General features: G+C 37.2%; 6 protein-coding genes across 8 annotated transcripts; 3 read left to right on the top strand and 3 right to left on the bottom strand.

The window, feature by feature from the left end:
- Positions 1-104: 104 nt before the first annotated feature.
- LOC105959494 (Transducin/WD40 repeat-like superfamily protein) lies at positions 105-2,520 on the bottom strand. The gene is made up of 2 exons (XM_012983602.2): positions 2,260-2,520; positions 105-1,526 (listed from the first exon to the last, which is right to left on the bottom strand). The coding sequence occupies exon 2, from the start codon at positions 1,463-1,465 to the stop codon at positions 446-448; it is 1,020 nt and encodes a 339-aa protein (XP_012839056.2). The 5' UTR covers positions 1,466-1,526; positions 2,260-2,520; the 3' UTR covers positions 105-445.
- A 98-nt stretch (positions 2,521-2,618) lies between these two features.
- On the top strand, positions 2,619-7,727 carry LOC105958809 (ion channel CASTOR). Of its 2 annotated transcripts, none has more exons than XM_088813970.1 (12): positions 2,619-3,089; positions 3,170-3,241; positions 3,696-4,316; positions 4,393-4,575; positions 4,696-4,755; positions 4,839-5,042; positions 5,119-5,367; positions 5,968-6,066; positions 6,263-6,457; positions 6,630-6,722; positions 7,020-7,262; positions 7,359-7,727. In XM_088813970.1, the coding sequence occupies exons 1-12, from the start codon at positions 2,619-2,621 to the stop codon at positions 7,575-7,577; spliced, it is 2,709 nt and encodes a 902-aa protein (XP_088670096.1). In that variant the 3' UTR covers positions 7,578-7,727. The 2 variants fall into 2 exon arrangements, with proteins under 2 accessions (XP_088670096.1, XP_088670097.1); XM_088813971.1 differs by lacking the exon at positions 5,968-6,066 and adding an exon at positions 5,821-5,919.
- Positions 7,728-8,573: 846 nt separating this feature from the next.
- LOC105958808 (large ribosomal subunit protein uL18) lies at positions 8,574-11,277 on the top strand. Its single transcript, XM_088814048.1, has 9 exons — positions 8,574-8,700; positions 8,954-9,023; positions 9,122-9,213; positions 9,483-9,609; positions 9,754-9,833; positions 9,927-10,043; positions 10,453-10,587; positions 10,681-10,850; positions 10,974-11,277. Exons 1-9 carry the CDS (start codon positions 8,698-8,700, stop codon positions 11,089-11,091), a joined length of 912 nt encoding a protein of 303 aa, XP_088670174.1. The 5' UTR covers positions 8,574-8,697; the 3' UTR covers positions 11,092-11,277.
- A 363-nt stretch (positions 11,278-11,640) lies between these two features.
- Positions 11,641-12,294, top strand: LOC105959491 (uncharacterized). Its single transcript, XM_012983601.2, has 2 exons — positions 11,641-11,831; positions 11,917-12,294. The coding sequence occupies exons 1-2, from the start codon at positions 11,686-11,688 to the stop codon at positions 12,146-12,148; spliced, it is 378 nt and encodes a 125-aa protein (XP_012839055.2). The 5' UTR covers positions 11,641-11,685; the 3' UTR covers positions 12,149-12,294.
- A 183-nt stretch (positions 12,295-12,477) lies between these two features.
- Positions 12,478-15,201, bottom strand: LOC105959490 (corepressor). The gene is made up of 5 exons (XM_012983600.2): positions 14,858-15,201; positions 13,785-13,886; positions 13,299-13,440; positions 13,177-13,223; positions 12,478-12,841 (listed from the first exon to the last, which is right to left on the bottom strand). Exons 1-5 carry the CDS (start codon positions 14,942-14,944, stop codon positions 12,650-12,652), a joined length of 570 nt encoding a protein of 189 aa, XP_012839054.2. The 5' UTR covers positions 14,945-15,201; the 3' UTR covers positions 12,478-12,649.
- A 503-nt stretch (positions 15,202-15,704) lies between these two features.
- On the bottom strand, positions 15,705-18,973 carry BT3 (BTB and TAZ domain protein 3). Of its 2 annotated transcripts, none has more exons than XM_012983597.2 (6): positions 18,502-18,973; positions 17,341-17,705; positions 17,115-17,245; positions 16,707-17,013; positions 16,299-16,612; positions 15,705-16,213 (listed from the first exon to the last, which is right to left on the bottom strand). In XM_012983597.2, exons 2-6 carry the CDS (start codon positions 17,665-17,667, stop codon positions 16,093-16,095), a joined length of 1,200 nt encoding a protein of 399 aa, XP_012839051.2. In that variant the 5' UTR covers positions 17,668-17,705; positions 18,502-18,973; the 3' UTR covers positions 15,705-16,092. The 2 variants fall into 2 exon arrangements, with proteins under 2 accessions (XP_012839051.2, XP_012839053.2); XM_012983599.2 differs by lacking the exon at positions 18,502-18,973 and adding an exon at positions 18,349-18,436.
- Positions 18,974-20,078: the final 1,105 nt, after the last annotated feature.

Raw genomic sequence — 20,078 nt, 5'->3', positions numbered from 1 at the left:
CTCTTGGTGCAAAAAATTCAAAAACGAACTATGGATTATAATGCATGAGTCGGGCAGAATCTGAACGCACAAAAGCCGTTACAATCCTACAAAAACAGGAAGTATGACAAGTCAACTCACGTAATAAAGCCTGCCAAATTATACAAGTTTCAACAATTCAAAGTTTGTGCAGAAAATTCAAAGTGCACTAAAACATAATCAACAAAAAGATGGATACACTAACACTAACAGCGATTCTCAGCTTCAAATACACGTTAAAAGAGATCAGACGGTCTAATCAAATCCAGACAGTGCGTGTCTATAAACGCCAACAATCCAGCATTTGACCAAGAAACCCCACAACCCTACAATATATGAATTTGTCCAGGAATAGTTCTCAACATCTAGCTACTAGCATCATTTCACCACCATAAACGATAAGATTAGACAAATCGCCATTTTTTACTTAAATTTCACCAAGATATATCTGCTTGTCGCTGCTGCATGACCCAATAATAGGTTCGTTGGGATGAAAGACACACTCATTAACAGATCCGGTATGACCCGGAAGCTTATACAATATTCTCCGTGAAGTAGTGTCCCATACATAGACCATGCAGTCACTACTGCCAGCTGTCACTTTGCTTCCATCGGGCGACCAACTACACCTCAGCAAATTCTTCTCAAAGTTGTGCTGATGCCCTTCCAGAATCTTCACACATCGGTTCTGCGGTGCATATGGTCTCATATCCCATATCCGAAGAGTGCAATCCATGCTGTTGGTTAGAAGGTAGGACCCGTCTGGGCTCAACTGCATACCAGTAATCATATCATGATGACCTTGAAGCTTCATCACAGGCTCAGTCCTTCGTAAATCCCACACCTTCACATCGTTGTCAATGCCGCCAGTGTAAATCTTGTCCGACGCATCAGAGAAACCGACAGCTGTAATCTGGTACTTGTCTGGAAAACTCTGTATGGAGCCCCTTTGACGCATATCCCAAAGCTTTGCAGTTCCATCGTCGGACCCACTGACAATAAGGGGTGGGCCCCTTCGGGCAGGACAGCAAGAATTCACGACAAACAAGTGACCAATCATCTTCTTGATCTGTTTACCTGTCTCGACATCCCATGCTCTTAGTGTTTTATCTGGGCTCGTTGATATTATTTGCGAACCGTCTGTGTTCCATTGGAGGTCCAGTACAGCGTTCTTGTGCCCTCGCAAGACCATGAAATTCTTGCAATCGCTGTTCACATTCCAGAGAAAGATATCCCTATCGTGCGAGCCAGATGCTATTACGGTTCCTGCGGGATTGAATTTCATTGTGTAGACTGCACTTTGATGGCCCGACAGCAACATTATTGGTGCTTCTAAGCTTGATGTTCGCTGCTTTCCATTTGCCCCTGGTGGGGCGAAGCCGTGTGTGACAGTTGACAGCTCGGTTGGCTTTGGGCCAACTACTGATAGAGCACTTTCCACCTGCATGTTTGCTTCTGCTTTACTATCGATTCGATATTGGATAAGAAGATCTTCGACAACTTGAACCCTGCATTCATATAGAATAAAGGATTCCATCAAGCTCAAACATGATATATAAACTCTGTAAAAACCATACTCATTCAGTGACATTTTTTTTAATTTCTAAAGTAAATGTCTAATTACAGAGTTTATAATACACTCAACGGTAAGCAGAAAACGAATTTGATGCATATAGATTTTCACAATCCAATTGACAACAAAATAAATTCAATACGTATAGGCATATAGCGATTTGCACGTGTATAGTTACTTTACACTACAACCTTCAGAATACATGTCAACCGAAGAACTTTTCTTCAAGAGCCTACTTCAACTAGCCCAACATAACTTCCCATGGAAAAATTCCTGGTTTACTATATACATTCAATAATTGGTTTTTCATCGACTTTTACTGTTTCGACTCTCAGTTGAAGATCTGGAAAGGTAACATTCAAACAAAACCTCATATGCAACTGATTCAAGTCAAAGATCCCAAAATCCACTTCAACAACTTAGAAAGAAAATTAAACACTGGAATCAAATACATAAAAAACTAAATCCAGATTAAACCCCAAACCAAACAGATATCCAGAACAACCGTATCAGAAAATCAGCTTCCAGCTATCGAAAGCATAGCAAAACGTGAAAATAAGAACAATCTAAATCGAACTTAAGACAAATCCAAAATCGGCATCATGGAAATTACAAAGCAGAAGATACTCTACTGGATTATACGATGATGAAATTAGTTACAATGTTACCTTCGATTCAGAGGTTGTAAAACCCTAGTCTAGGGTTCTTCGAGAAAGTGGTGTTGAGCTAAAAGCTTACAGAAGATGGAGGGATCGAAGAACTGCTGTATGTTTTCTTTCGTTGTATGTATAGTTGGGCCGGGCCGAGGGCTCTATATTGGGCTTTTGATTTTCTTCTGTCGGCCCTGTTACGTGAAAATCTAATTCCAATTTTGAAATTTTGAAAATTGGATTAAAATAAACTGCTTATTCCAGAAATTGATTTTGTTTTTTTCCGCGTGGAAATCGGAAGGAATCGTCAATTTCATTTATGAGAAAACAAAAGTCTTTTACAATTTTACCCCTCCCGTCGTCGTAGAATTCCAAAAATGTCCTTCAACTCCGACGCCTCGTCGCCGTCGACGTCCGCCTCGGCGGCGGACGCCACCACCAGAGACTGGATTTTTCCTTCGTACACCTTCGTCCACTCGCCGCTTAATATCCACAGAACCCCCAGGAGAAGAAGATTCTCCTCATACCAACCCCCACCGCAGCAATTCAACCCCACGGCGTCGTTTCATCCGCGAGCAGCTGGCAATGATTCCAACACCGTTAGCAGTTCCGTTTCCAGGTCAACGCCGGGTCGCTTTGAATTTGGGAACCACGAGAAGTCAACGACGCTGCTGGATGGCGGTACAGACGGAGGCGGAAGCGCAGGGGTTAATTCAAAGTCAAACGAAGCCGTTACGTCGGAGAAACGCGGCATTAAGGAAAGGAAAACGACGTCGTCGGAGGAAACATTTTTGGGGGTTTTGCGAAGCTGGTTAAGAGTTCGGTGGCAGCTTACTTTTACCGTTGCGGTCAGTTTCTCTTCGTTTACTCTGTGTGCGTTTCTGTGTTAATCTTTCTGATTGTGGTTTTGGTTTCTTTTGCCTTGCAGATACTGATAACGGTGTTATCTTCATTGATACATAAGAATTTTTCTTTACACAATGAGGTCACTGAATTACAGGTATGATCAATGATGAATGATGATCCTGTACAATTGTCTCGAATATCTCTTTCGATCTCGTTGGAGAGATATTTCTCCGTATAGTGGATTTAGTGACAATGGAGATTGTAGTAATGTAATGCATGTCCAAACTAATTTGGTAATCGGTTAATTGCGAAAGAGCAGTTGCTGTTTGTACTTCGTTCTTTCGATTTTTTTTCCTTTTTCGCCATTAGGGTTTGGACTCTAGATGGAGAAATGTTTATAAGCATTTGTGTTGATTTGCAAGTATAATATTACTACTTTCATTTGATCGGTAAGTTGATTTAGTTGAAGAAGTGATGGCATCACGGGTCGAAGTTGTTTCCGAAAACAATTTGTCGAGTATAGATGTTTGCAGTACTAGTTGACCTTATAACAACTTCATCGTGCTTTTCGCCGCATGTCCGATTATTCTTTTACTTCTGTTATGCAGGACCGAATTTCCAAGCTCAATGTGAAACTCAAACTTTGCAATCTGTCGGACTCTATAGATATACCTGGCGAGTTGTCACCACAGGATGTTTCTGTCAACAATTTTTCTAGCAAGAGCCTAAAAATTGCAGCATTAGCTATTTCGATCACATTTTTATCCCTCCCTTTCTTTGTCGTCAAGTATGTCAACTACGTCTCGAAGTCGAGAAGATTGTTCGACAATACCACGGAGGAAATCTCTTTGAATAAGCAGCTAGCATACAGGGTTGACGTCTTTTTATCAGTTACCCCATATGCTAAGCCTCTAGCACTGTTAGTTGCTACCCTGTTGTTGATATGTGTCGGTGGGTTGTCACTTTACGGCGTGACAGATGGCAGTTTAGCCGATTCCCTTTGGTTGTCCTGGACATACGTAGCAGACTCGGGTAATCATGCCAATTCCGAAGGCCTCGGTCCGAGACTAGTGTCGGTTTCAATTAGTTTTGGTGGGATGCTTATATTTGCTATGATGCTTGGACTTGTTTCCGATGCGATTTCTGAAAAGTTCGACTCTCTGCGGAAGGGAAGAAGTGAAGTTGTTGAAAAAAACCACACTCTTATACTTGGGTGGAGTAATAAGTTGGTAGGTTTTTAATTTATCGTCTTTTGTGCATGTACAAACATCACTGTATTTGACTGGCAGTTGTCTTATTTTCCAGGGATCGTTACTGAATCAACTTGCCATAGCTAATGAGAGTATGGGTGGAGGAATAGTGGTCGTAATGGCCGAGCGAGACAAAGAAGATATGGAGCTCGACATTGGTAAAATGGAGTTTGACTTCAGAGGAACATCTGTCATATGCAGAAGTGGGAGCCCTCTGATATTAGCTGACCTGAAAAAGGTACGGTGTTATGATTTCTTTCCTTCTTTTTTGCTGTGTGTAATTCTTTTTTGTTTTATGATATACAAAAAAAGGAATTATATATTTGTTGTAATACACTAACCGGAAGAGGTCTCCTAGGTATCCGTTTCAAAAGCTCGAGCAATAATTGTCCTTGCTGACGATGGAAATGCTGACCAGGTTAGTGAAAAAGAGGACTCAGAGCATCTCAACATTGAGCGATAATAGTTAGTTAACTATGTCGATTTTTGTTGTGGATGCAGAGTGATGCCCGTGCATTAAGGACGGTCTTAAGCCTAACAGGAGTGAAAGAAGGATTGAATGGACACATTGTAGTTGAATTAAGCGATCTTGATAACGAAGTCCTTGTGAAACTTGTCGGTGGGGATCTCGTTGAAACTGTTGTTGCTCACGATGTAATCGGTAGGCTGATGATTCAATGTGCTCGTCAGCCAGGCCTTGCTCAGGTCAGCTTTTTATAACTTTTCTTCAGCTTTTGTGCTGTTTATTTATTTATTATATTCTATGGAATTGGCAGTGCAGATATGGGAAGACATTCTTGGGTTTGAAAATTGCGAGTTTTATTTTAAAAGGTGGCCGAAGTTGGATGGAATGCAATTCGAGGATGTGTTGATTAGCTTCCCGGAGGCCATTCCTTGTGGGGTGAAGGTAGCATCACACGGTGGAAAAATTATTCTAAATCCCGAAGACAGTTATGTTCTGCAAGAAGGAGACGAGGTTCTTGTTATTGCGGAGGATGATGACAGCTATGCTCCATCGGATATTCCCATGGTGCTTTTCTTTTCTTTTCTTTTATTTTATTTTCCTTGATAAGATGTTAGAAGTTCTGCTTCTGCATAAGTAACCCATGTTAGTTATCTTATGTTAGAGGTTTTATTTTTTGTTGGTTCTTGCGCCAAACGAGAAAGCCATCTCTTTGTTAAGTAACAACACGTCGAAATAACTCCAAGATGATGTAAATAGTTAGTATGAGCTTCGGCATCGATGATTTCATTTAATTATCTTTCATTCAAAGGACGAGCTTGCGTAAATTAGGTTCCTTCAGAAAGGAAGTGTAACCGAATTAAGTTAACCAAAACGAAGAAAACGAAAAAAAAGAGGTTAGAGGGTGGGCTGTCCACTGTTGAAAGAAATGGTGTAGGTTCGTTCCTACCATGGAGTTCAATTGAGTGGGGCATACCATGAACCAAACTTACAGACACAAAATTAAATTTCGTTATTCAGGTCCAAGATGTCAAATTCATACACATTACCCGACCGACAAGAAAGCCTCAGAAGATTCTACTTTGTGGATGGAGAAGAGACATTGATGATATGATTGTGGTAATTCCGAGCCCCTAATTCCTCTTCCTCTTCAACTGGTTGATGCAGGTTTGGACAGGAAGTTTACCCAAAGACGAACTAGTTCACAAGTCTTTCGAGAAGATACTTCTATGCGGTTGGAGGAGAGATATGGAAGATATAATAACGGTAATTTTGTACGAAAATGGTGAACAATGCTTCCAAAGACTGTTCAGATAACCCTCTTCGGTCACTACCATGCGTGCCTGTGGTCTTTCAATGAATATCGAATCCGACTTATTTCGTTTTCAATTCCTTCCAAATTTTGCTGCACGTTGTCTTTTCGGCATCAGAATGAACTTTCTTGAATGTGCTTTTTTTTTAGGTACTGGATGCTTTTTTAGCAGAAGGGTCGGAGCTGTGGATGTTCAATGAAGTTGCTGAGAATGAAAGAGAGAGAAAGCTTGAAGATGGTGGACTTGACATCGACCGTTTGGTCAATATTAAGCTCATTAATCGAGAAGGAAATGCTGTCATAAGGCGTCACCTTGAAAGCCTTCCATTGGAATCTTTTGATTCGGTAAAGCAGCAATTTATCTGAAACCCGTTGATGGAAAATGCTTTTAAGATAGCTTGAACTGGTGAAACTATGAATACCGTAAAAGGGTCATATATAACGATCTTAAATCCATATTCGTGTTTCTTGTATATATGTATATTTCTTTTGTATAATGTTGTTTTTTGCAATGCAGATATTAATCTTGGCCGATGAATCGGTGGAAGATTCAGCAATTCAGGCTGATTCCAGATCTCTTGCAACGTTACTACTAATACGTGACATTCAGGTACAATAATTAGATGGTTTTTTTTCCTCATTTTATTGCATGCAATCTTGCATATATATATGCTCAGTGCTCTGAACTTTCTTGGACTGTTTTACATTTTTACCCTTTTTATAAGCTATATGAATACGATAGCCACACCATAAATTTCGGATGAACTTTGTTATATTAACTACAAGGTCACTCTACCTTTGTCCCACGGTGCCAATTTACTTAAATATCTTTTGAGTTTTTTTTTTTTATTGGCATCGACCTAATTGTTCCAAATATTAGTTAAAGACATAATTTTTGGTTTTGCAGGCAAAACGACTACCATACAGAGAAGCTTTGGTTTCACAAGGGTCGTGGATGGGGGAAATGCAGCAGGCTTCGGATAAATCAGTCATAATCAGTGAAATTCTCGACCCAAGGACTAAAAATCTATTATCCATGTCAAAGATTAGCGATTATGTTTTGTCGAACGAGCTTGTCAGCATGGCACTGGCCATGGTTGCAGAAGATCGCCAGATAAACGATGTACTAGAAGAACTTTTTGCCGAAGAGGTACTTAATTTTTTTTTGGTGCATTTGCAACATGTGCCTAACTATCTTATAAAAAAAATCTCCCCCCAAATCACCGAGACTCGTTACACCTTACAGGGCAATGAGTTGCACATAAGAGGAGCGAATCTTTATATTCACGAAGATGAAGAATTGAGTTTCTATGAAATACTATTACGTGCTCGACAAAGAAGAGAGATAGTGATTGGTTACCGCCCAGCTGACACAGGGAAAGCTGTAATCAATCCTTCGTCCAAAAACGAGAGACGAAAATGGTCACTGAAGGATGTATTTGTGGTAATAGCTGACAAGGAGTGAGTTGCTATTTTGAGCTCTTCCTTGTGTCTAAATACGAGTTCGAAATTCGCTGCAATTTTTGGACCAGACTACATATGGCTTCACTCACTCTGCGCCATTCCGTTAGCTGGGAGGACTGGGCCCCGCCAAGAAACGCATCCGGCATAAAAATATATATATATATATATATATATATATATATATATATATATATATATATATATTTGTAAATATTTATTTATTTACTTTAGTCTTTATATCGATGTTGTTGTGTTAGGGCTGGTTAGATTGTAATTTGTAAGTTATACCATCAGCTGAAGTAAGGACCTGTTTGGGATTAATATAATGGTCAAACTTTTTTCTACGAAATGAGTCGTTTGCCCCTTATTGGATTCGGTTGTAGTCTTGTTCATTGTTCATATCGAGTTGGTATTTAAGAATGTGACTGTAACGGTAACTAACTACCGAGACCCTAAAACGGTGCCGTAGGAAAGTAGAGTCGCATCATTACTTAAAAAACCGCTACTTCGTGTAAGCCATGCAGTTAGAATTGTTAGCGAGTTTAGTTAGATTAGTTACACCCAATATGAGAGAGCTACACATGGTCGTCTCTTTCAATCCAACCCCGTTCTACAAATAGAAGGGGGAGTTTTGTAATCCGCACCGAATTTGTGTAATTCACACTTCATCAGTACGATCCAGTTGATTTTCAAATTCGTAGCTCAAGATCGAGGGGTTTCGATCTTAACAGAAACTCGAATAATTGAGTTTTATGAACATCTAATAGTAAGTTTGAACTTTTTTTTTTTTATAAGTGAGTTTGATTTTTCTCCAAACAAATTTTTTTTTTTTCCTTTTATAAAATATATAATAAATATTGCCTAAAAATAAATAATGCTGCATCCTAATTTGTATTTTTTAATTAAATAAAATGATGGCCCATTTTGGGTAAAGGGAATAGTAATTAAATAAGTTGTTGGGCCTATCGTGTTTTCCGGCCCACATTTTGTTGAAAAGGCCATTTCCGTAATTCGGCGACACAATTCAGTTTCTAGGGTTTAGCTTGCGTATAAAACCTCCTCTGAACATCAGAATCCTCCCTTCACCACTTCGGCGCAGCAGCACTCTCACTTCATCAGCAATGGTTAGTGAATCATCTCTCTCTCTAACCCTTTCGATTTGTTCTACCATTTCGTAGAGTTGTTTTATTTGCATATTCTTCCTCATTGCGATCTGTTGTTATTTGATTATTTGATTTATTTCAAGGAGATTTCATTTCAAAAGGTTTGTCAAATTTTCGTGTGTAGAAAATGTACGAATTGGATGGATTTGTTACAGTGAGTTAGATTCAATTCGATGTGTTTGATTTTAAAAATTAAATTTTTTTCTCATTTCAGGTGTTCGTCAAAGCACAAAAGTCGAGGGCATACTTCAAGAGGTTTCAGGTCAAATACAAGAGAAGGAGAGGTAAAGTAGTCGATTTTTTGGTCCAATGTTGTTGTAATTTATTACGGTGTTTCTCAATTTTTGTTTTCTAATTTTTTATTTTTTTTATCAATCTGCAGATGGCAAGACTGATTACAGGGCTAGGATCCGTCTTATCAACCAGGATAAGAACAAGTACAACACTCCCAAGTTCCGTTTTGTTGTGAGATTTGTATCCTTTTTCATGAGTTACTGTTGTAACAGCATCACCTTGATTGTTGTATATATCTATTAACTTCTATTTTTTGCCAATTAAAATGCTATTTGAGAATGATTTAATAGTTGCAGTTTTACATCTTATGAAACGTTTATTTTAATTCATAGTGTAGTTGATAAGCATGTTACTATTGAAAAAGGTTTAGAAGGTGAATGATTGAACTGAACAATATTTGTTTTGAACAATGAGTTTTGTTTCTAGTTTTTACCTTAACGATTTTATAGACCAACAAGGACATTTGTGCACAAATTGTGTCTGCTACTATCACTGGAGATATGGTTCTGGCTGCGGCGTACTCCCACGAGTTGCCTCACTATGGACTTGAAAACGGTCTCACAAATTATGCCGCTGGTAATTTCCCCTCTTCAACATGTGAAAATTGATTATTGATTGTGTATTTTGAAAGTTAACTCTGTAGTACTGCTTTAAAGAGTGTGTTGCAACTGAGTTTGGTATTTTGCAAGGATGAAATTTTACTGACATTTGTTTTAACAGCTTATTGTACCGGACTTCTTTTGGCTCGTCGTGCCCTGAAGACTCTTGAGATGGATGAGGAGTATCAAGGCAACACAGAGGTATAGCAAATACATGCTGCTATGCTATTCTTCTTGATTTGTATCTCCTAGTTATAACACTGCACTCATTGATATACCATTTGTAATGATTAGGCTACTGGAGAAGATTATTCTGTTGAACCAGCAGAGACCCGTCGCCCATTCCGTGCTCTTCTTGATGTTGGTCTACTCAGAACTACTACTGGGAACCGTGTCTTTGGTGCACTTAAGGTATCTACTCATCTGTTGATATTTTCTGTGATGTGAAAAAAAGCATAACATATAGTAACATTCGCATGTCATATTCTCAATATGTGCACGCACGGTTGACAAATAGAAATTCTCTTAACCTGCATGAATCTTTGTTAGTGTAGTATTTTCTGAACAATTATATGGTTGGAGAAGTCTACTGTGTGATTTGTTGTATTGTCAAGGATACACTTGAGCTCTAGTTGAAAATTTATTTGCTAGTTTACTTCTAGTTCAAAGTTTTGTGCTGAAGAACATTGATGTTGTTTGATATTGATCTCTACTAAGGAGTGCTATTTAGGTTTTGTATGTTTAAATGTTGGCATTGTTAGCTTACAACATCATTATATAGTTATATTTACTTATCTGTCCTATGTATCTTTAACTACAGGGTGCCTTGGATGGTGGATTAGATATTCCCCACAGTGACAAGAGGTTTGCTGGATACGCCAAGGATTCCAAGTCTCTCGATGCTGAAGTTCACAGGAAGTACATTTATGGTGGCCACGTCGCTGCATACATGAATGTATATTTCTAATACTTTGCTTAATAATAAATAGCTAAATAATAAAGGGACTGGAATACTAACTGGTTAAAACTATATGAATTACATTTTCAGACTTTGATGGAAGACGAGCCAGACAAGTATCAGACTCACTTTAGCAAGTACGTCAAGAATGGACTTGAGGCAGATGAACTCGAGGCACTGTACAAGAAAGTCCATGCTGCCATTCGTGCTGATCCAACTCCCAAGAAATCTGACAAGCAGCCACGCAAGGAACACAAGAGGTGAGTAAACAATTTGAATTGGATCTCTAATTTTTCTAAATTATTCTCCTATCATATTTGTCTTTCCATAGTTGTAAATGGTTTTTTTGGCTTATAATTTTGTTCGTCTTTGTTTTGGCACAGGTTCAACTTGAAGAAGCTGACATATGAAGAGAGGAAGAACAAGCTGATTGAGCGTTTAAATGCACTCAACAGTGCTGCTGTGGCCGATGAAGATGATGATGATGAGGATGACGAGTGAAGAGTTACTTATGTTTGCTCTTTTTTGAACCTTGTCTTATGAACCTTGCTACCTCATTTCTGTTTGGAATTGTTTTCAATTTTGAGAGTTTGTTTTACTCATTTTGTAGCTTTATTTCTCGTTTAGTTAGACAAGAAACTGGTTTTCTATTTATCCTACATGAAACGCAATCGTATTATCGGATTATTTTTTATGCTCCTGCTAATATTGTTGCTTTTGATTTTATTTATCAGTTGGGCTATTTTATGCATGGGCAAGTAACCATTTGGGATTTGTGTACACTTTAAATGTTATTGTGGTTTTTACAGAATATGATAGTTTGAACCTCCAAAATCAATGGAGTAAATGGTCGGTGTAAAACACAGCTATGACAAGAAGATTAACACAACCAGAACAATATTGAAAAAATGTTTGTCCAAAGGTCAAATTTTAAGACATCTTGAGGGAGGGCCCACCAAAACTTGAGACCTTATCAAATATCAACCAATCAAGTCTCACCTTTCAATTTCTTCATCGAGAAGATGGATGGGAGGCAAGTGCAAAACACTATATCCCTTTCTTTCTGCACTTGAAATTGTGTCCAATTTTAAAGCAATGGCCCATTTAGCCCCTTTCACCCCCTCTACGGCTAAACCATTTGTCTCTACATTTTCAAGAAAGACACCCAATTTGGCTTCTCCAAGATTCCTCAAAGTGTGGGCTTCTTCTTCTAATCAAGAAGAAACACACATCCAGAGGAGGTTAGTGTGTGTATCTTTGTGTATAATTTCGGGTATCGTTTTTCGTTAGTTGATTAATTTCGAATTTGTTGTATGTGCAATGCAGGAGTATTGCATTGGGGTTGGCAAGTGTGGTGTTGGGATTGAGTATTGGTGGTGGAAATGCCAAGGCGGCTGCCAGGCGGCCGCCGCCACCTCCGCCGAAGGAGAAAAAAGACCCAAATATGAATGGTGTGATAGCAAAAGTTCTGGCCAGCAAGAAGAGGAAGGAAGCCATGAAAGAATCCATAGCCAAGCTTAAAGAAAACGGCAAGCCCGTTCAAGGCCCGTCTCAGTAGAGACACTTTATCGGAATTTTGTTTACTCGTCGAGCCCTTTTTGGTCATTTTGAAAAATTGTGTAGAATCGCTTCAGTTCATCTTCATTGTTTCAGTTTAAGTTGTGGAAAAAGGATGACAAGGATAAACTGATACTGTAGTTTGAAGAATTGTTATATTCATTTTTTGTATTTGGACGTACAACATTTTGATTATCATGGACTAGGTAAATCTTGATTAGTTCCGGAACAAAATTTTGTAACTAGGGGGCTATATTGGGTTGGGGGTTTTCGCCCCCAGCTCGGTAATTCGAATCCAGCAGAACCGACTGGGTTCCGCCTGGAATCAGATTTCTTTCTGGAAGAGAACGACGAAAGGGTTTTGAATCAATCAAATCAACACCAAATTGATGTGTCTAAATTCGAACAAGGAGCATAAAAGAACATATAGAATAGCAGACTGATGAAGGAAAAAGTTGAACTCATACAGTGCTGAGTAGAGAGGAATAAATCATCCAAAATATCAGTTTTTTAGGTTTCCAAAGAATCGGGAAAGTGGCAAGGGTCCGTTAGCTTCATCATTTTCACTGCCTACATGTTTGGATCTTGACCGATGCTTCTTCTCTTTCTTCCTTCTCTTCAACTTTGACTTCGATCTTTTTGACTCTTTATCATCCTCGTCACTGCTTGATGTTCCCGATGACGAATGCGAATGCTAAAATTGAAGTCCAAACATCCAGTGAATATTCACAAATAATCTCGTCTTTAAGGAAAAAATAAATATGCAAAACTTGCTTTTCTAGAACATAAAAATGAAGTGATTTTACCCAGTTCATGGAAACTAGATAAGCTTTTTAAAATTGCATACGAAAAAATGAAAATCAATTCTCATAATTAATTTGCCAAACACCGCTGAGTGGTTTCAAATCCAGCTGCAAATTTTTAAACATGTCGATAACAAGAAAACACCTTACACTATGTCGAAATTATCCAATTTAAATCATATATCATATAAAAGGGTATATCCAAATAGGGAAATAGTATATGCACCTTTCGCTTCTTGCTGCTATGTCGTTTTGAATCTTTCTCCTTTTTGTCTGCAAAAACATTTATCAATGAATATTAAAGCTAGATCAAGAACAGTGGAAGTACCCATTAACCGAATCGATTACCCTTTTTGTGGTTCGATTTGACGGTTGAGTGGTTTCTCCCATGGGCAAGTTTATGTGCCCTTTCAGCATCTAGCTGAGCTCTATACTCTATCATCATCTTGTCTTTATCTGCTTCCAATTCTCCCTTTCTTATTTCTTCTTCCTAGCAATTACGCCATTAGAGCCATGGTATATAAACCTCAAGAAAAGGCATGGATAATTCGTAAAACTTTAATTTCAATTCTCCTACTATGTCATACATATTAGTTCCTACGATTTTCATTTAGGAATCTTTCGGGATGCAGGGCATCAAATCAAAGGGTTTTAAGCGCATGCACAACGGAATATCAACTTTGTTTCCATGAAAAGACTACGTAATGCTTTCATGTAATTGTGAAATATCAAGGGTCGAGCTAATAAGTAAAAACTGCAAATACGTTAAAAGAATAGAGATTAAGGAGAAGAGATAAAATGAAATCAGAAAAGTGCATAGCCTCGTAAAATCACCTTTTGCTTCTTTTTGTATTCCTCCCATGTTACTGTATGAGAAGTCTTGAGACTTGCCATACGAGCAGCATGCCATTCTGGTGAATGAAATGAACCATCCACCTGAGACTATCATCATCAAAAAACAGCCAGACCAGGACACAGATTGGCGGAAAAAATAAACACTATTCTAGAAGATAAACGAACTAACACATTTTCTCCATTAAAAGCGCTTATCAACATCACATCAGTCAAACGTAATTTCTTCAATTAACTGTATAATACACAAAATATAGGTTTGCAGCTTAAAAAGCAAGTTAATTAAAGGCTCAAAATCAGCCTCTGGCTCATTGGAGTTAATCTATGATCTTCACAAGAATATGTAATCAATATAGAAAAAAAAAAAAAATGTATATTAAGAACAAAGGAAGTTCTAAACCCTAAACTTAAACCATAACCATACACTTCAAATTGTAGCCTTCGCACTTACGAACTTGTCCTAGGGTTCTGAAGTAGAATAAACAATTTGACTAGTGGGCAACATAATCACAATTTTCTCAGCAAATAGTTTGATATTCAACTCAACTCACCTCAACAAAGCCTCGTACACTTATCTACAGGAAACTAGGTGGATCTGGACGAATACATGCATGAACACATAGTTGGTGTGCCATTGTCTTCGTAGATTGAATCTAATCCTTTTCGGCCACACATAGTTAATCTACATTGTTAACCAACCAACTAAATTAAACTTAATCGGCCACGTTCAACACAAAAAGCGAAAAATATTTCGCCACACATATAACGAAAAGAATACAGATAGTCCCATCCCAAATAAATGACTAAGAAAACCTCTGAATTCACACAACCATTGATGCTGACTAGACCAACCATGGTTCTTCTTTCTGTGTTCATTCCAATTATCAGCAATTACCAGTACAGCAATCATTCATTCCCATCTAATCTCTTCTTCTCAAAATTATACATTAGGAAAACCTACAAACCAAATTCCTACTAACTAAAACATATAAAGTAACTCAGCATAAAAAAAAAACGAAAAAAAAACAAATAAAGCAATATGGAAGGGTACGAACCATGCCATCCTCAACCTCGTCTGGCCCGCCTGAGCTCGACCCGACCCGGGATCTCTGCATCGCTTTGTACGCTTGATTTTTCCCCATTTTACAAAATTATCTAATTTCCAAAAAGATTTGCAATAATTTCCGAATTGCACTGAAATTCTTTGAAGGGGAAAAGATTAAATGAGAGGATAATACGATTTTTTTTTTTTGAGGAAACGAAAATATAAATTGAGTAATTTTCTGGTAATGGAGAATCTATTGCCAAAGAATTCGAAGGTTTATTGCTGTGCGGGTTGTGTGAGTGAGGGCGGAGGAGTTTGGGGTCAAAATTATAAATAGTACAAACTGGTGTGGGTAAATATATAAATAAATAAACAATTAGATAAATATCTGATGTGAGGATCCTATTAAACTATTGTCATTAATTATTACTCCCTTCATCCAAATAATTAGAGCCATTAATTCTCTTTTTGTGTATTTAAAGCCTTAACCTTGATTATGTCAAACTTAGGCCGGAGTTTACACTCCGACGGCCAAGTCGGTTATTTTTCTTAAATATTGGTATTTTGTAGTCTATATATGATAGTCGCCTCGTTAAAAATATCTCCGGAATCCACATTCTATTTTAATTTAATAACTATATGTGCCAAAAGTAACAAACATTCTCTAAACCAACAATTGGACGTGCATTAAATGCAGACAGACAACTAGCCAGCTTAGTGTTGTCTCGCATGGATCGACTAGCCATTGCGATACTCTCTACTCGATTTTCATCTCTCGCGAGTAGCATATTCATCTCTACTCGATATCCTATATATACAATTTGATAGCCTATACAATTGGAATGTATAAATACATATTTGTGAGATAATCACAAATTAACATAATTAAACATTAATTATATTACAATTTTTATTCAACTATACATTTCCTTTACTTTTCATCTGATTTTTTTATACATAGTTTCCCAATCTAAATAAGGCCAACTAAAATATAGGCCAAGTACACTGGAAAATTCCATGCTACATCTGGTTATTAACACCGGACGATTGTGAACCGTAGATCTACACATATTCACACACACCCATGTATATGTGTGTTTAGTGGGTGGTTATTTAACCTGATCTATGGTTAACAAATACCCAGTGTAAATAACCCGACGCATCATATAACTTCCCCCAAGTACACCCCTTTTAAATTACTTCAAACAACATTTAATTTGCATTTGTGATTTACTTCAAACTTGATCACAACCTCCGCGGCGAAAACAACTTCTGCGCATTCTTCACCGCAACCACTTTCCTCACCAAAAGCTTCCACTTCACCTCTTCTTTCTTACTCAGCTGCTCCATTTTCACCTTAAAATGCCTTCAAAAAAAAAAAAATCCTAACTTGACAAAAAGATCGAATTTTTACGAAAAAACCCCCAATAAAGCTATATTTACAAACTCACCTACAAAGAGGGACCTTGCATGTTTCCGGTTCATTACACATACGAGAATGAAGTTCTAGAAGCTGCCACATGCGCTTACAATGCACGCATCCACCTGGCACTTTAGTCTTGCACACATAGAAATGTCGAATAAGAGTTTCGAGCCCTTTGCATGCAGGAAAACCACAAGGAATCGAGCTTCCTTTGAGCACTTTATCGCGGGGCCCGATTGTTCTACACCCTTCTCTACATATGTGGAGCAAAGCCTCCATTGCCTCGTGTAGCTGTAGGTACACTTTTCTCTCCTCGATTTTCTTCATCCTTTCTTGTTTTCTCTAGACAAAGTTGTATAAGAAATATCAAGATTGTAAAATATAAAAAAGTAAGAAATAAACCTTTTTATTTTTTATTTTAAAGATTGTAACTTACGGAATCTGCTTCGACGACTGATTCTAGAAGCTCTTGTTCGAGAGAAGGGTTATCACGTTTCATGAATTTCCATGCTTCGGTTTTGGAGATGGATTTGAGGTCATTCATTATTATACGGAGACAAAAAAGGGCTAGTCTTGGTGTATCGCAGTTTTTAGCTAATTGAAGTACGTCGACAACGTTTTCGTTATTCAACCACCCTTGTTCTAGAATGTACTCGCAGATTCTTTTGAGAGACGGTACTGTATACGAGTGTGATAAAACTAGTAAATGGAGAACAAATTTATTCATCTCCTCTTCTTCGTAACTGCACGAGTATATGCATCAAGATTGTCAAGAAAGTATGTGATTTTTTTTTTATTCTTTTTAAATTAAAATGGACCGTGTAGTATATAAAAGCATGCATACCAAGATGAATAAAGGAAACGGATGAAAGTACAAACAGCATCATAGGGTACCCCAAGAATCCGTATAAATCTAACACCGTTCTTGACTTTCGATTGCTGCAGAATATTCCCTATAACCGGTGATGCAACACTCTACAGAACAACAAAAACGTTAAAAAAAAAAAGAAAAAAAAAGAAAAAAAAAGAACCCAATAAATATTTATATGATTGTATTACGACATACTGACCAGTATACTAAGATGAGCTGGAATAATCGACCCATTTTCGGTAATAACGTGCACGTCGGCTCCATATCCTTCTTTGAAGAGCTTCTCCCATACATCTCTTGTTTCCTTTGGAACAAAGCAATGCTTTGGAAGTCCTCTATTCGATTTTTTTCTAGGTAATGGAGGTGGTTTCGGAATATTGTGATGGTTATTTGGAGAAGGCATTTTATCTTCGAGAAAATATGAAATATCCGATGAATTTCCTTCTTCTATGTTTATATCAAAGGATCGATCGAAAGATTCGATTACAGAGGATGGCCATGAAATGTCAGCACCAGGGGAGCCCATTAATCGCTTCTATCGAACGGAAAAAGTTCAGAGAGATTCTGCATTATATATAGAACTTTATAAGCAATTCAAGAATGCAAAATAGGAGCAAATTAATTGCAGAAAGAATTTCTCTAGACAAGGGATAATGGATTGAGGAGAAGCCTAAGAATTTTTTCCTGTTCGAAGTTTTGGGAAACGTTGCTTCGAAAGAGAAAGCATAAATTTCACCCCCCTCACAAAGATTCCTTTTTTTTGGCCCCCTCACTTGGAGAAAGAGAACTTGGATGAAAAGGAAAGTATTGACAATTGCACCATATTGATCTTTTGTTATTTGATGATTCAGAAAACTCAAAGCAGCACTCCACATATATTATATGCATAAAATCTAATTAAATTCATAAAATTCGATTTCGACAATTATTCATAAAGCACTGCAATTTATACATAAATCATAAATCCCTGATTTGCTGAATCAATCTAAACCAGAGATGCCACCAAACATACAATCAGAAAGCCTCCAGTAATTTAAAAACAAACAAAAAATCAAGATTTTCAAGAATGACTGATTCAACTGATCTTCATTAAAAAAAATACATAAGACACAGATGAACTATGATTTAATCCTGCAAGATAAAGTCCCAGAAAACACAGAAAATAAAACCATTTATTAAAGATCAAAACTTTTTTTCAGACAATCACTTTTCAGACATCAAGACTGCATGGGGTTTTCTCAATCCAAGAACACAATCAAATGCCCAGAAACAAACATAACAAAATCACTTCAAATGGGCTGACAAATAAGAAAAAAAAAAACATAATAAATTATTGTAAAGATCCTATTTTGAAGCTTACCTGAACCGGTATCACAAATGCTTTATCTCCTCTACAGAGAATAAAATACAACAGTAAGCACAAATTATATTCCTGAAAAATAATGGAGAAAAAGAAATTAAGAGATAAGTACTAATTTTTGTGAACTGTGATAATGCAAAAGGTGGAAGATTTCAGAGATAGAGAACGTTTTGTCTGTGGGAGAGAGAGGTGGTGGTGGGTGTGGGATTAGTTAAAAAGGGCCTGGTAATAGTGATTTTTTACTATCTCCTTTTTGGTATTGAAATCAGGTGACAGTATCTGGTATTGAATTATCTTTGCCAATATTTTTGATATGATTTTATAAATTAATTTACTTCTTATCCCCTTTTGCAGAAATTTGATGTGGTTTCCCACTTTAATAAAGGGTAAAATGGGGATTAATTTGTCATAGTTATGTGATGAATGATAATTCTTTTATGGTTACAATCTGGAAATATGAAGCAAGTGTATTGTGTATTTTCTATATAAAATCTTGTATTTTTTTATGTCATTGAGAACAATCTCTTCAACATGAAAAATCAAACTTTTATTATAGCGTAAATTATCACCACCTCTGAGATAATGTTAAAATATGAAAATCTCCTCTAATGTTTGGGTAATTACAATGACTCCAATTATGAGTCTTCATATACGTCCATCATTGTAGTGTCAAATTTAATGGAATCTTCTAGATTGTGTGGAATATTCTCTAGTTTGTACCTGTTTTACCTCATTCGAGCTCCACATTTTGAAACAAGATGAACATAAGATGTGTCTCTTGGCTTGTAAAAATCAAATTGTGGTACATCAGAACCTGCATTTTTTCATAAAACGAGTACAAACTAGAAGAGATTATTCTACGGAATCTAGAACATTATGTTGAATTTGACACCATAATGATGAACGCGTAAGAAAATACATAATTGAAGGAGTTGGTTGAAATTACCCAAACATGAGAATTTTTTCGTAATTTAATCTTATCTAAATGTATTGATTTTATACAAATTATTCTCTTGTGTATCTAGAATAAAATGGAATATTTGAAGATAAATAAGTATTGGACATGCTATTTTGTGATTCCAATAAATTTCCAAAAATAGTAAAATGGAAGAAAGAATCTTTTGTTGGAGTATGATTTTGTGATTTAGAAAGATGGGCCATGATTAGTGTGATGACAAACATACCGGCCCGAATGGGCCCCACGAGTTGCGTAGGCCGGTGGGAACATGGATTGACACGTGGCGTCGTCTGTGGCTGGCTAAAGTTGCTAGTTGCTACTAGAAGCCAAGGTTAGGCAAGTGGTTTGGCACGAATATTCATAAATTAAATGAAAAATAATCAACCAAAATATTTTGAATAAAAAAAAAAAAAAAAAAAAAGAATGGCAGGCAATTTTTTGGGCTTTTTAAAATACTTATTGGGCCAAGTTATAGTGAAAAAGCCCAATATGGATTTTGCTGCTTCAAATCTTAATTGAAAGAGTAAATTACGGCCACACCCCCTGAGGTAAGGTCAAATTACGAAAATCCCTCTCATGTTTGGGTAATTACACCCACCTCTCAGACTATGAATCTTTT

Source organism: Erythranthe guttata, chromosome 14 (genome assembly GCF_056151865.1).
Source record: "Erythranthe guttata isolate IM_541 chromosome 14, IM_541, whole genome shotgun sequence".
In the NCBI taxonomy this organism is placed as follows: Eukaryota; Viridiplantae; Streptophyta; class Magnoliopsida; order Lamiales; family Phrymaceae; genus Erythranthe; species Erythranthe guttata.
The sequence above is the reverse complement of the archived record's forward strand: the minus strand, read 5'-3'. Positions and strand labels throughout refer to the sequence as shown.

What these genes read in the sequence shown, in the direction of transcription:
- BT3 (XM_012983597.2), bottom strand. Translation starts at nt 17,667, where the DNA reads ATGGGCTCCCCTGGTGCTGACATTTCATGGCCATCCTCTGTAATCGAA. An exon ending in CAGTCGTCGAAGCAGATTCC is followed by an intron (nt 16,613 to 16,706) that starts GTAAGTTACAAT and finishes AACTTTGTCTAG; the next exon opens with AGAAAACAAGAAAGGATGAA. An exon ending in TGCAAGGTCCCTCTTTGTAG is followed by an intron (nt 16,214 to 16,298) that starts GTGAGTTTGTAA and finishes TTTTTTTTGAAG; the next exon opens with GCATTTTAAGGTGAAAATGG.
- LOC105959494 (XM_012983602.2), bottom strand. Translation starts at nt 1,465, where the DNA reads ATGCAGGTGGAAAGTGCTCTATCAGTAGTTGGCCCAAAGCCAACCGAG.
- LOC105958809 (XM_088813970.1), top strand. Translation starts at nt 2,619, where the DNA reads ATGTCCTTCAACTCCGACGCCTCGTCGCCGTCGACGTCCGCCTCGGCG. An exon ending in GTCAGCCAGGCCTTGCTCAG is followed by an intron (nt 5,043 to 5,118) that starts GTCAGCTTTTTA and finishes TTGGCAGTGCAG; the next exon opens with ATATGGGAAGACATTCTTGG. An exon ending in AAGAACTTTTTGCCGAAGAG is followed by an intron (nt 7,263 to 7,358) that starts GTACTTAATTTT and finishes TACACCTTACAG; the next exon opens with GGCAATGAGTTGCACATAAG.
- LOC105959491 (XM_012983601.2), top strand. Translation starts at nt 11,686, where the DNA reads ATGGCCCATTTAGCCCCTTTCACCCCCTCTACGGCTAAACCATTTGTC. An exon ending in GAAACACACATCCAGAGGAG is followed by an intron (nt 11,832 to 11,916) that starts GTTAGTGTGTGT and finishes TGTGCAATGCAG; the next exon opens with GAGTATTGCATTGGGGTTGG.
- LOC105958808 (XM_088814048.1), top strand. An exon ending in TCTCACAAATTATGCCGCTG is followed by an intron (nt 9,610 to 9,753) that starts GTAATTTCCCCT and finishes TTGTTTTAACAG; the next exon opens with CTTATTGTACCGGACTTCTT. An exon ending in AGTATCAAGGCAACACAGAG is followed by an intron (nt 9,834 to 9,926) that starts GTATAGCAAATA and finishes TGTAATGATTAG; the next exon opens with GCTACTGGAGAAGATTATTC.
- LOC105959490 (XM_012983600.2), bottom strand. Translation starts at nt 14,944, where the DNA reads ATGGGGAAAAATCAAGCGTACAAAGCGATGCAGAGATCCCGGGTCGGG. An exon ending in AATACAAAAAGAAGCAAAAG is followed by an intron (nt 13,441 to 13,784) that starts GTGATTTTACGA and finishes CGTAATTGCTAG; the next exon opens with GAAGAAGAAATAAGAAAGGG. An exon ending in ATAGCAGCAAGAAGCGAAAG is followed by an intron (nt 12,842 to 13,176) that starts GTGCATATACTA and finishes CTTCAATTTTAG; the next exon opens with CATTCGCATTCGTCATCGGG.